Source organism: Coregonus clupeaformis, unplaced genomic scaffold (assembly GCF_020615455.1).
Source record: "Coregonus clupeaformis isolate EN_2021a unplaced genomic scaffold, ASM2061545v1 scaf0528, whole genome shotgun sequence".
NCBI classification, from domain to species: Eukaryota; Metazoa; Chordata; class Actinopteri; order Salmoniformes; family Salmonidae; genus Coregonus; species Coregonus clupeaformis.
The window spans coordinates 212,012-226,658 of record NW_025533983.1 but is presented as its reverse complement, the minus strand read 5'-3'; the positions used below and the strand labels follow the sequence as shown (position 1 = coordinate 226,658).

The window sequence follows — 14,647 nt, the reverse complement described above, 5'->3', positions numbered from 1 at the left end:
TCCCTGGGTCCCAGAACGGGAAGGCAGATGCTCTGTCCCGTCGGTATGACACGGAAGAGAGGTGCGTGGAGTCCATTCCCATACTACCGGAGTCTTGTCTGGTGGCACCGGTGGTGTGGGAGGTCGATGCGGAGATCGAGCGGGCGTTACGCACCGAGCCTAGTCCTCCACAGTGTCCGGTGGGTCGGGTGTACGTCCCGCTCGAGGTCCGGGATCGGCTGATTTATTGGGCTCACCCGTCCCCCTCCTCTGGACATCCGGGTATTGGCCGGACGGTGCACTGCCTTAGTACGAAGTACTGGTGGCCAACGTTAGCCAGGGATGTGAGGGTTTATGTCTCCTCCTGCTCAGTATGTGCCCAGTGTAAGGCGCCCAGACACTTGCCCAGGGGTAAATTACAGCCCCTGCCCGTTCCACAACGACCCTGGTCTCACCTCTCGGTGGATTTTGTTACCGATCTTCCCTCCTCCCAGGGGAATACCACCATCCTGGTCGTTGTGGATCGGTTCTCGAAGGCCTGTCGTCTCCTTCCCATGCCGGGTCTTCCTACGGCCCTACAGACCGCTGAGGCTCTATTTACTCACGTCTTCCGGCATTACGGGGGTGCCCGAGGATATAGTGTCCGATCGAGGCCCCCAGTTTACCTCCAGAGTCTGGAGAGCATTTATGGAACGTTTGGGGGTCTCGGTGAGCCTTACCTCGGGTTACCACCCGGAGAGTAATGGGCAGGTTGAACGAGTCAACCAGGATGTGGGTAGGTTTCTGAGGTCATATTGTCAGGGCCGGCCGGAGGAGTGGGCGAGATATGTGCCCTGGGCCGAGATGGCACAGAACTCTCTCCGCCACTCCTCCACCCAACTAACCCCCTTTTCAGTGTGTATTAGGGTACCAGCCGGTTCTGGCACCATTGCATGAGAGCCAGATCGAGGCCCCCGCTGTGGATGAGTGGGTGCGGCGCTCGGAGGAGACGTGGGGACGCTGCACACGTCCATCTGCAGCGTGCCATCGTCGACAGAAGACGAGCGCCGACCTACACCGCAGTGAGGGGCCAGTGTACGCACCTGGAGATCGAGTCTGGCTCTCAACCAGAAACCTGCCCCTCCGCCTGCCCTGCCGGAAGCTGGGTCGGCGGTTTGTGGGGCCTTTTAAAGTCCTGAGGAGATTGAACGAGGTGAGTTACAGGTTAGAACTACCTATTGATTACAAGAATATTAACCCCTCGTTCCATGTGTCTCTCCTCAGGCCGGTGGTAGCTGGTCCACTCCAGGACTTTGAGATTGAGGAGACTCCTCCGCCCCCCGTTGGACATCGAGGGGCTCCGGCGTACACGGTTCGGACCATCCTGGATTCGAGACGCCGGATGGGGGTCTCCAATATCTCGAGTGGAGTGGGAGGGTACGGTCCGGAGGAGCGGTGCTGGGTGCCAAGGAGGGACATTCTGGATCCGTCCCTGATGACCGAATTCCATCGTGGTCATCCTACGCGCCCTGCTCCGCGTCCCCTGGTCGTCCCCGAGGCCGAGGCGGCGCGGCTGGAGCCGCGCGTCAAGGGGGTACTGTCACGGTTTCGGCCGAGGCGGCTCCTCCTCCTTGTTCGGGGCAGGTTTCGCCGGTCGTCGTCTCCGGAGTTCTAGCTGCCACCGCTCGATGTTTCGTGTTTGTTTGGTTTTGTCTGTTAGTCACACCTGTTTTGTGTTAGGTCTCAGTTAGCACCCTATTTAGTTTCCTTGTTGTTAGGTTTGTGTTGTGTGTGATTGTTCGTGTCGTGGTTGCTTTACCCGTGTCGGTACGCTATTTTCCTGAGCTTCCTCCTTGTGTTGTGAGGAGAGATTTACGCACCTGTGTGTGCGCTTGTATTTACGCCTGTGTGCGTCTTTTGCCTCCGGGCTGTTTTGGATTACTTTTCGTGCACAGTAAAGTCTTGTTGGACTTACCCTCTGCTGCCTGCGCCTGATTCCACACCACCCCCATACACAGCACCGTGACACATATATTAAATATAATATGTAACAGCTCCAAGATAATTCAGGGGGTTTCCAGAACTCCTCCTTCCTTTCACCTTTTTGCTGATTTCGACCCTCTGTTTACTCCCAAATATACCTCAACATGTTCAGGAGGTCCAGGACTACAAACATGGATCATTATAATGTCCATACAATAGATTTGACACTACAAACTGCTCCAAGTGGATATTGAGGGTGGGTAGGCTTCACCAGTGAGGATGAGATGACAACAGAACCCACCAGGGCTCTCCTCTCTCTTGAGGAACCTGATTGATTGAGGAGTTTTTGAGTGAAAGCTGGTTGAACCACTTCACTTCCCTCTTTTGGGACCCATATAGTGGAAAAACTGTCAAATATGAGCATTTGATATTGTGCTTGTATGTAACTTGACAACAAAGACTGACTGTCAAAGATGATTAAGTAACATCCTTTGATACCCTTTGATATCTCTACAACAATCATATACAGTGTATGTAATGGTGGTTTGGTAGGGTTGAGAATGTTTGCACCAGACCTAAATGGGAGCATGTAAATATATGTAGCAAGTAAGAAGAATGTATTTGAATTGTAATTGATGAAATGCACTGCATGCAGAGTATACAAAAAGTAAAATGTACTAACTTCATGTTGTATCTGATGATGTGTGAAACATAACTACTGTTACACAGCAAGCTACAAGCAGGAAATAAGTAGTACTTTTATTAATATGATACTAGAAAACAAATACAACAATAAGTGTGTTTGTGGGTTTGAGACAGAGAGAGAGAGAGAGAGAGGGAGAGAGAGAGCGAGAGAGAGAGAGAGAGAGAGAGAGAGAGAGAGAGAGAGAGAGAGAGAGAGAGAGAGAGAAAAAGAAAGAGAGAAGGAGGAAGTTGTGTCCACTGTAGGCTACTGTACGTGTTACAGTATGTTGTCATGGTGATGTTAAACCACTATCTCACAAATCCAGTTGAGTTTGCTGTCACATGACATGTCATTCCATGCATTTAGAGGACTCTGATCTTCGTGTATCTCAGCACAGTCCTCCCCAGTAGTACCACCATTATCAGGCTGTTTGACATACCAGTACCTAAAGGGTTAAAAGCAGTCAGATATCATGGTTAATACCAGTAAATGCAGGGTTAAAAACCATCAGATATCATGGTTAATACCAGTACCTACAGGGTTAAAAACAGTCAGATATCATGGTTAATACCAGTACCTACAGGGTTAAAAACAGTCAGATATCATGGTTAATACCAGTACCTACAGGGTTAAAAACAGTCAGATATCATGGTTAATACCAGTACCTACAGGGTTAAAAACAGTCAGATATCATGGTTAGTACCTGTACCTACAGGGTTAAAAACAGTCAGATATCGTGGTTAATACCAGTACCTTTTTTGATTTTTGACTTTATGTTTTGTTTTACCCCATATGTAACTCTGTGTTGTTGTTTTTATCACACTGCTTTGCTTTATCTTGGCCAGGTCGCAGTTGTAAATGAGAACTTGTTCTCACTGGCTTACCTGGTTAAATAAAGGTGAAAAAAAAAATATATATACCTACAGGGTTAAAAACTGTCAGATATCGTGGTTAATACCATTACCTACAAGGTTAATAACAGGAAGATATTGTGGTTAATACCAGTCCCAATTGGGTTAAAAACAGTTAGATATCATGGTTAGAACATCACCATCCTAAATAATATACAGGCATTTTTCATCTTAAAGTTAACTTTGTTGACTGCTATCATCAATGACAATAACCTGTATAGAAAATGTTTGAATGGAGTCTTATTGACAGATTAGTTATCATCTCTCACCCTGTGGACAGTGGTCTGCCGTCCACCCATTTCCAGGTCCCCTCATTAACAGAGTCAGTCAGACCAATCCAGACTCTCTTCTTGAGGTTGAACAGAAATTTCTGTTGTTAAGAAAGATAAATATATATACACTACCAGCCAAAAGTTTTAGAACACCTACTCATTCAAGGCTTTTTCTGTATTTGTAAAAAAAAAATACATTGTAGAATAATAGTGAAGACATCAGAAATATGAAATAGCAGATATGGAATCATGTAGTAACCAAAAAGTGTTAAACAAATACAAATATATTTAAGATTTGAGATTCTTCAAATAGTCACCCATTGCCTTGATGACAGCTTTGCACACTCTTGGCATTCTCTCAACCAGCTTCATGAGGTAGTCACCTGGAATGCATTTCAATTAACGGTTGTGCCTTGTTAAAAGTTAATTTGTGGAATTTCTTTCCTTCTTAAGGATTTTGAGGTAGTCAGTTGTGCTGTGACAATGTTGGGTGGGTATACAGAAGATAGCCCTATTTGGTTAAAGACCAAGCCAATATTATGGCAAGAACAGCTCAAATAAGCAAAGAGAAACTACAGGCCATCATTACTTTAAGACATGAAGGTCAGTCAATACGGAACATTTCAAGAACATTGAAAGTTTCTTCAAGTGCAATTACAAAAACCATCAAGCACTATGAAACTGGCTCTCATGAGGACCGCCACAGGAAAGGAAGACCCAGATTTACCTCTTCTGCAGAGTATGTTCATTAGAGTTACCAGCCTCAGAAATTGCAGCCCAAATAAATGCTTCACAGATTCAAGTCACAGACACATCTCAACATCAGCTGTTCAGAGGGGACTGTGAATCAGGCCTTCATGGTCGAATTAATGCAAAGAAACCACTACTAAAGGACACCAATAAGAAGAAGAGACTTGCTTGGGCCAAGAAACACGAGCAATGGACATTAGACCGGTGGAAATTTGTCCTTTGGTCTGGAGTCCAATATGGAAATGTTTGGTTCCAACCGCCGTGTCTTTGAGAGACATTGTGTGGGTGAACGGATGATCTCAGCATGTGTTGTTCCCACCGTAAAGCATGGAGGAGGAGGTGTTATGGTGTGGGGGCTGCTTTGCTGGTGACACTGTCTGTGATTTATTTAGAATTCAAGGCACACTTAACCAGCATGGCTACCACAGCATTCTGCAGCGATACGCCATCACATCTGGTTTGGGTAAAGGGACAATCATTTGTTTATCAACAGGACAATGACCCAACACACCTCCTGGCTGTGTAAGGGCTATTTTACCAAGAAGGAGAGTGATGGAATGCTGCATAAGATGACCTGGCCTCCAAAATCCCCAGACCTCAACCCAATTGAGATGGTTTGGGATGAGTTGGACCGCAGAGTGAAGGAAAAGCAGCCAACAAGTTCTCAGCATATGTGGGAATTCCTTCAAGACTGTTAGAAAAGCATTCCAGGTGAAGCTGACTGAGAGGATGCCAAGAGTGTGCAAAGCTGTCATCAAGGCAATTGGTGGCTATTTGTGACACTCTGGCTCTATGGACTTTGATTATTGAGCCAGGGTTGTTCATTTTCATTGTTTGGGTGTATTTCTATGTTGGGGATTCTAGTTGTTCATTTCTATGTTGGGTGATTGTGTTTGATTAGTCATATGACTCCCAATCGGAGGTAACGAGTGTCAGCTGTTCGGCTCGTTATCTCTGATTGGGAGCCATATTTAAACTGTGTGGTTTCTCCTTGGTTTGTGGGTTTTTGTTCCATGTTTCTGTCAGTGTTACAGAGGACTTCACTATCGTCATTTGTTGTTTTTCGTGGTTGCTTTATAAAATAAAGTCATCATGTTCACTCCACGCGCTGCGTATTGGTCCGCTTCTTCAGACGATCGTGACACTATTTGAAGAATCTCAAATATAAAATATATTTTGATTTGTTTAACACTTTTTGGTTACCACATGATTGTGTTATTTCATAGTTTTGACGTCTTCACTATTATATTACAATGTAGAAAATAGTAAAAAATTAAGAAAAACCCTGGAATGAGTAGATGTGTCCAAACTTTTGACTCTCTCTCTCTCTCAATTCAATTTCAATTTCAATTTCATTTTAAGGGCTTTATTGGCATGGGAAACGTGTGTTAACATTGCCAAAGCAAGGGAAGTAGAAAGTAAACAAAAGTGAAATAAATAATAAATATTAACAGTAAACATTACACTCAGAAGTTTCAAAAGAATAAAGACATTTCAAATGTCATATTATGTATATATACAGTGTTGTAACAATGTGCAAATTGTTAAAGTACAAATGGGAAAATAAATAAACATAAATATGGGTTGTATTTACAATGGTGTTTGTTCTTCACTGGTTGCCCTTTTCTTGTGGCAACAGGTCACAAATCTTGCAGCTGTGATGGCACACTGTGGTTTTTCACCCAGTAGATAAGGGAGTTTATCAAAATTGGGTTTGTTTTCGAATTCTTTGTGGATCGCTGTAATCTGAGGGAAATATGTGTCTCTAATATGGTCATACATTTGGCAGGAGGTTAGGAAGTGCAGCTCAGTTTCCACCTCATTTTGTGGGCAGTGTGCACATAGCCTGTCTTCTCTTGAGAGCCAGGTCTGCCCTACGGTGGCCTTTCTCAATAGCAAGGCTATGCTCACTGAGTCTGTACATAGTCAAAGCTTTCCTTAAGTTTGGGTCAGTCACAGTGGTCAGGTATTCTGCCACTGTGTACTCTCTGTTTAGGGCCAAATAGCATTCTAGTTTGCTCTGTTTTTTTGTTTGTTCTTTCCAATGTGTCAAGTAATTCTCTTTTGTTTTCTCATGATTTGGTTGGGTCTAATTGTGTTGTTGTTGTTGTTGTTGTTGTCCTGGGGCTGTGTGGGGTCTGTTTGTGTTTGTGAACAGAGGCCCAGGACAAGCTTACTTAGGGGACTCTTCTCCAAGTTCATCTCTCTGTAGGTGATGGCTTTGTTATGGAAGGTTTGGGAATCGCTTCCTTTTAAGTGGTTATAGAATTTAACGGCTCTTTTCTGGATTTTGATAATTAGCGGGTATTGGCCTAATTCTGCTCTGCATGCATTATTTGCTGTTTTACGTTGTACACGGAGGATGTTTTTGCAGAATTCCGCATGCAGAGTCTCAATTTGGTGTTTGTCCCATTTTGTGAATTCTTGGTTGGTGAGCGGACCCCAGACCTCAGAACCATAAAGGGCAATGGGTTCTATAACTGATTCAAGTATTTTTAGCCAGATCCTAATTGGTATGTCAAATTTTATGTTCCTTTTGATGGCATAGAAGGCCCTCTCTCTCTCTCGCTCTCTCGCTCTCTCGCTCTCTCGCTCTCTCTCTCTCTCTCTCTCTCTCTCTCTCTCTCTCTCTCTCTCTCTCTCTCTCTCTCTCTCTCTCTCTCTCTCTCTCTCTCTCTCTCTCTCTCTCTCTCTCTCACACCTGTTCCTTATCGCTGTTTATGATCACCAGGTCTGCTCCTCTCTCCAGACAGTCCTCTCTGCTCTCCTTCCAGGTGTTAGTCTTGGTAGACAGGAAGTACCAACTGGATTCAAACTTCTGCCAGCCTTCAGAACAGGTTTGTTCTACAAGATCAAAAACATGAATTTCCTTCAACTTATCACACTAAACACTTAATGAAAGAATACAGACACACTGTAAAGTGTGTGGGATTAATGATAATGTATTACTGTAGGTTTACTCACTGAAATTGGTAAGCCTCCTGTTAAGAATCTCTCTCTCAGTCTGTAGCTGGTTTCTCTCATTAGTCAGGGTGTTGTAACTGGTCTGTAGCTGGTCTCTCTCTTTAGTCAGGTTGTTATAGCTGGTCAGTAGCTGGTCTCTCTCTTCAGTCAGGTTGTTGTAGCTGGTCAGTAGCTGGTCTCTCTCTTCAGTCAGGGTGTTGTAACTGGTCTGTAGCTGGTCTCTCTCTTTAGTCAGGGTGTTGTAACTGGTCTGTAGCTGGTCTCTCTCTTTAGTCAGGTTGTTGTAGCTGGTCAGTAGCTGGTCTCTCTCTGCAGATGAGTTGGTCTTATATGCTAAGAAGCTCTTAGAGACCCCATCATCTGTCACAACAACAACAAAGTTTATCATTAAATGAGATAGTCACAGAACTGCTGGTGAATTGTAGGAATTATAACTTCAGACTTACAGTGGACATACAGGCCTATGATCCCAGCCAGTAGAACACACAGCAGCCCCAGACACACTGCAGCAACTCTGGAAGATCTCTTCCCTGAGCTATCAGGCTCTGTGGACACAGGTACTGTACATAGCATCATCAATGAGACACAATCGAACATGGACCATATAGCGCAGGGATCATCAACTAGATTCAGCCGCGGGCAGATTTTTGTCTTGAGCGAATGGTCAGGGGGCCGGAACATAATTGCAAATAATTACCAGGCTGCAAATTGACCGCAAGTCCAAATAGATATAAAATTGGACTAAAATGTAATAATTTCAAACCTTGTTTACGTTAGTGTGTGTCTCTCTATTATACTTGGGAATACTTGGGAACAGATTTCCAAAATGTAAATCAATAGGAGCTGGTGTTTTTACAGTCTGTTATGTCAAACCTGATTGAAACTAGAATTAGCGCAATGACCTCCATGCCATAAACATCCAGTCAACTCTAGTTAGCAATGGCTCACAAAACCACCTCTAACTTCCTTCATACTGGATACAGAGTCATACAAATGGTATCCACAAGCTCATCTGACTGTGGGGAAGTAGATAAAGTGCATCATTGCCAAAATCCTGAAGTATCCCTTTAATTCAAAATTCACTTAGTCTCCAATTGATATAAATGAATGACTAAGTCTAAATTTGACTTAAGTGGAAGATAGGATTCGCCCCATATGATCTCAAAGTATGAAGAATCTATTTTGCATGATCTCTAAAAGGTGGAAAAATAGCTGCACATTTAAAGTGGTGGTTTCTCACCCCCATCTCTATTTTTGTTGAGGGGGACTTGTGGTTGTTAAAGATACAGCTTCTCACTGCAACAGGAAATATAGTGGCCAGTTACAGTTAACCCCTAGCCTTGCTAATATTAGCCAGATAGCTAATGTTAGTAGAATTCATAACATATCACACGTTTAGCAAATTCATAACATATTGTAAGTTTAGCAAATTCGTTTAGTATTATCCCAGTTTACCTATTTGCTTATGGTCTTGCCTAGGCCTAGCAAACAGTTTTTTAAATTATATGAGAAAAAAATATTCAATTTTATTTGGAACGGCAAGCCAGACAAAATTAAAAGAGCATATTTATATAATGAATATGAATTCGGAGGACAGAAATTATTAAATATTAAAGCATTAGACCTATCACTAAAATCTTCAGTCATCCAAAAGTTATACTTAAATCCGAACTGGTTCTCAAGCAAATTAGTAAGATTGTCTCACCCACTGTTCAAGAAAGGCCTTTTTCCCTTTATTCAGATTACAACCTCTCACTTTCAGTTATTTGAAAAGGAAATAATCTCCCAAATGTCACTATTTCTAAAACAAGCCATAGAAAGTTGGTTGCAATTTCAATTTAATCCTCCAGAAATGACAGAACAAATAATGCAACAAATATTATGGTTAAATTCAAATATACTAATCGACAAAAAACCTTTATTTTTTGACAGAATGTTTAAAAAAGGTATAATCTTCGTAAATGATATCATCGGTAGGACTGGTGGAGTTATGTCGCACATGCAGCTAACAAAAACATATGGAAATGTCTGCTCTACCCAAAATTACAACCAAATAATTGCAGCCTTACCGCAAAAGTGGAAGAGGAAAGTTGAAGGGGAGAAAGTAAGGAACTTGTCTGTCGGCCTTGCATTAAAGAACATAATTGGTTAAGGAAAACTGTGATAAATAAAAAAGTATATCAGTTTCACTTAAGGACCAAAGGATTGACAGCAGTCCCATATAGATTGCAAAATAGTTGGGAAGAGATCTTTGACGTACCGATCCCATGGCATAGTGTTTATGAACTGACACGCAAAACGACACCGGATTCAAAAATTAGAATCTTTCAATTTAAATTATTATATAAAATTCTTGCTACCAATAGAATGTTATTTATATGGGGGATACAATCTTCCCAGCTCTGCAGATTTTGCTGTGAAGAGATAGAATCATTAGATCATTTGTTTTGGTTCTGTCCATTTGTAGCTTGTTTTTGGACACAGGTCCAGGAATGGCTAAAGGATTGCAATATTTACCTGGAACTAACCTTGCAGATAGCATTACTGGGTGATCTGAAAAGTCATAGTCAATCAATCAATAATATAATAATACTTTTAGCAAAAATATTTATTTTTAATTCACAATCTGTAGAAGCAATGAGAATAGAAAGGTTCAGAACTTTTGTAAAACATCACAGTACGGTTGAAATATATATGGCAAATAGAAATCCTATATGGATGGTGTTAAGAGATAGATGGGAGGTATTGAATAGAGTTGAAGGATGGGACTAATAACAAATAACAACAAATAATAACAAAGATAGCTAATAATGTAAGCATACTGTGTCCATAATAAGTATATAGGTTGTATGTTGGGAGCTTTTGGGAAAGAGCACAGTTAGAAAGATATGGCATTTAGAAGCAAACCGGATGGACATCATGAAAATGATCGGAGAGGTTGAGAGTAGAAGAAGTTCAGGAACAAAAAAATAAATAAATATATATATTTTTATATATATATAGATATAGAATTATTGTAAAATTAACTCTGTCCAAAAAAAAAAAAAAAAAAGAATTAGCAAATTCGTAACATATCATACAAATTGTAATTCGGAACATATCATACCAAATGGATGATGGGCATCCACACATTGATACATAACATATGAAAGGTAACATATCATACTAAATGGAGTGTCTTGCTTTACGTACAGAATAAAACGAAATGCTTTGAGACCAGGTTGGAAATATACAGTGGTGAGTTACATAGGACTTTATGAACATGAAAATGAATGTTTCTGCAGTTAGTATACATCCTACAGAGCCTCGAACATTTCAGAACATTTAACCTCTAATCTTAAAGGAACGACCTTTCATTTAGGAGATGTAGTATTTTCATTTAGGAGATGTAGTTCGTTACAGTTTATTTTACTCAGTTGGCTTTTGAAGCCTTGGGGCATTGGGCATCAGCCAATATCATCACATTAACATAAGCTAAATTGTTTGTGTGGCAATTGGAAGAATAATAACTATTGGTTTACTCTTCGATGTGTGTGTCTCTGTGACTACAGTGTACTTACCAGTATTCTGAGATTCAGGTTGTTTATCTATGCTCCTGTTCACTGTCTCCTGTCCACAGCTCTTCCTGTCAACATTAGCATAAATCTCCTCAGACTGCTCCATATAAAGGCTAATTCTAATTGCTCCCTTAAAATATACTTTGGTACTTTAAGGAGCTGCACACAATACAACGGACAGTATATTCTGTGGTATATCCTCTTAAACATCTGCTTTAGTTTAACAGTCTGTGTCTGAGAACGTACAGTGTTATAGATTTAGGGAGGAGTTCACACCTTAACCAGTGGTTTGAGCAGACAGCAACCTCCAGGAAGAGACACAACAGTAGATAGACACCATGCATGAGTGAGTGGGTATGTAGCAGCCAGGTCCACTGGTGCATGGTGCAGTGTGTAACCATTGGTCAACTACACGTTGTCCCTTGTACAGTGAAGGTTGTGAGTCACGGCTTTCATTAGCATGTTTTTATTTATTTATTTTTTACTTAGCCTCAACCTATGTCAAATCACATGACATGTTTCTAATAAAATAATGAATAGTTTTTTTCCAGAGTACAGTATGTCTACATCCTCTCCTCTAAATCTAAACACAACTATTATTTGTCTTATTTTTTCTCTCTTCCTCATTCTCTTAATGTTCTTCTTCCTCCTCTATGTCTCTCTGACACTAAGGCTCTATCTCAATTAGTCTTTCCTAGATTCCTCTCCGATCTCCTCTCCTCCTATCTCCTCTCCTCCTATCTCCTCTCATCTTATCTCCTCTCCTCCCATCTCCTCTCCTCCTATCTCCTCTCCTCCTATCTCCTCTCATCTTATCTCCTCTCCTCCCATCTCCTCTCCTCCTATCTCCTCTCCTCCTATCTCCTCTCCTCCCATCTCCTCTCCTCCCATCTCCTCTCCTCCTATCTCCTCTCCTCCTTCTCACTGTATCCAACCATCAACATAATAATTACTAGACTACCAGATAAACAACGAGAGAGAAAGAGAGCTTCCAATCATGTTCCTAAAAATATATGTTTAGACTTTATAGAAGCATCATAGAAGCCAATTACTATTTGAAAATGTCATGGAAAGAAAAAAAAAATTAATAATACAACTGTTGATAATGGTATGCTAATCTTAGAGAGTGTCTTTACAGCTGAAAGAATGTCTATAAGGATGTTTGTACTATCGTATCTGAAGATTATGCCTTTGTTAAATGTTTTTCATGACGAAATGGAATGTTGGTTATGTTAGTATAATGTAACATATAATAGACAGGAAGTGTATTGTAAACTGGCCAGCAGAGGGAGCCATCTTGTTGTATTGGTTATAAATAGGGGTACACGAAGAAGATAGGACAGAGCAGACATTAGAATTGGACGACACTACTGCTCTCCGGACAACGCGTGTCTGTAAACTCATGCTGAAGCTTGTGATCTGAATAAACCTTATGATCAATGTTCAGTATGAGCAGACTTCTTTTGTTGACAGCATAATGATCACCATTCATCATATACGACAGAATGGCGAGCTTGCCAGGAGGGATGATGCAATCCTTCTTTGCTGCATTTGGAGTCGACAAGCTAACTCAAGCTGACTTTGGTCTGGAGTCATGACCCGACTAGACACAGCTAAGTTGTTGGTTTTGTTACTGCTTATGTACACTGGAGGAGTGTACCCTTACGACCGTGTTTCGGGTGGCGTTATGGCTGTTAACTGGGAGTCTGAACGAAAATATTTTAAATTTGGTTGATGTGTAAACGCTGTTTACAACAATGGATTGTACAAATGGATTGGTAGAGAATAATGTTGGGAAGATATCTGCATAGTTAGGGCACCGTGGATACGGAAAAGACCTCTTGATCGAGGCGATTCTTTATGAATGGGCTACAAATCCTGGGCTTAGTTAGACTGAATCAGGTTGATTTCTTAAGCGGGAATTATGAAGTGAATTGGTGTATTTATGTTATATTCCTCCTCTGGCCGACGGGAAATTGGTTTGGGGTTAACCGCTTGATATGAGATTCATCTTTCAAGGCAACAAAAAGTTAGATGGAGATATTATTGATAATCATGGACAATGATTGGGTCGCGGTGCGGGGTGTTCATTTGTATAGCTAGTAGGCGGCAGTTGGCTAGAGGCTGAAGCTAAGGCTGGGTTGTTTCGGGTCACGTGGTACATCGTGGCGAAATGCTAAAGGCTAAGGCTTGAGGCTAAAGGCTAATTTTTGTAAGGCTAAAGTGTGAATCATGCTACATCATGGTGGCTGAGGTGGATGCTAGTGCTAATTGTGTTTTGTGCCACGGTGTACCTTAGGCTAAGCTAAAGGCTAATGCTACATGCTAATTGTGTTGCGTGCTACATGCTAACGGATATCCTTAGAGATTCCATTGCGATGGATTAAAGTCTCTTAAATTTGTCACTGTCTGTAAGTCAGGTTGTATGTTTTGTGAGCGCTGTTAAATGTTGTTTGACTATAAGGGGGAAATGGGAAGTTACAGCTGGCTGTTATTCTTTCTGTTTGGGGAGAGAGAAGAGAGAATCTTTCTTCCACGGTGAAAAGGGGTTTTTGAATGGTTGTGCGCATGCGTTTAATTTTGCGACACTACACTACAGAAAGGGGGAGTTTATGACACGACATTAGGACACGTTTTGGTTTACGGCACTAAATCTACGACATGCGGTCGACGAAACAAAATGGTGGCGTAAGGTCATATGTTTGTTTGGGGTTTCCTTTTCAGGGGTTTAAGGGCTACCGGAAGAGAGAGGTGAACACGACTCTTTTAAAATCGTTAAAGTAACTGTTATGTGAACGTTAAACTATTTGGCGAGATGTAGTACATTTATAGATCAAATATATGTTGACGGAGTATAATTAATTAGAATAAGACGATTAAAATTAAATGAAATGGTTTGGAGCGATCTATTTAGTAAATGTATGGGGATGCGTTTAATTTTAAAATGATATTTGCGCATGCGTGGGATTCTGCAAAACAACACATTGGTTAAACTGCAGGGAGAGGAACACAGACGACGGAACAAATACGCATAAAGAGATTTTAACACGATGATACTAGTTTAAACTGCGATTGGTTAAAGATGAAACTTGTTTTGTAGCCTATTGAATTTATAAATTAAATATAGGATAACGGATTATAATAGATTGAATTAAATAATTAAATGACGGATTGAAAGCAAAAGGTTTTTGGGCGATCTATAATTAGTCCTGAGTTAAAGTCTTACAGTGAATCATGTAGAACAAACGAATATTGAATGGTTGGAAATACTCAGTGACTGCATTAACGACTAAAATGTTATGTTGTGTCTTTGTTCTTCTGTCATATGAGAGGAACGCTAAGCGAGAGGAGCGAGGAGATACAGGAAGTGATCACGTCACGTGGCAGAGGATCAAGTCAAAAAAAGGTTTTGGTACTGATTATGGTTACAAAATCTTTCCCTAACAGGATATGTGATGTTATGACGATTTTACAAGGGGCTTGGCAAATTCTATTTCAATAAAAGTTACATTTTGGAGGCTATGTGCATCACTGGGCTGGATTACAGTTCGATTGGAAATCAGGTAC

At 41.3% G+C, this 14,647-nt stretch overlaps 1 protein-coding gene across 1 annotated transcript in view; it reads right to left on the bottom strand.

Moving 5' to 3' along the window:
* The window catches only part of LOC123481189 (C-type lectin domain family 12 member B-like), a 66,593-nt gene extending 55,245 nt beyond the window's left edge, over positions 1-11,348 (bottom strand). Inside the window, exon 1 of the mRNA XM_045215829.1 lies at positions 11,084-11,348. Coding sequence (XP_045071764.1) covers positions 11,084-11,186 — 103 coding nt within the window. The 5' untranslated portion in view covers positions 11,187-11,348. The remainder of the gene's footprint in view (positions 1-11,083) is intronic.
* Positions 11,349-14,647: the final 3,299 nt, after the last annotated feature.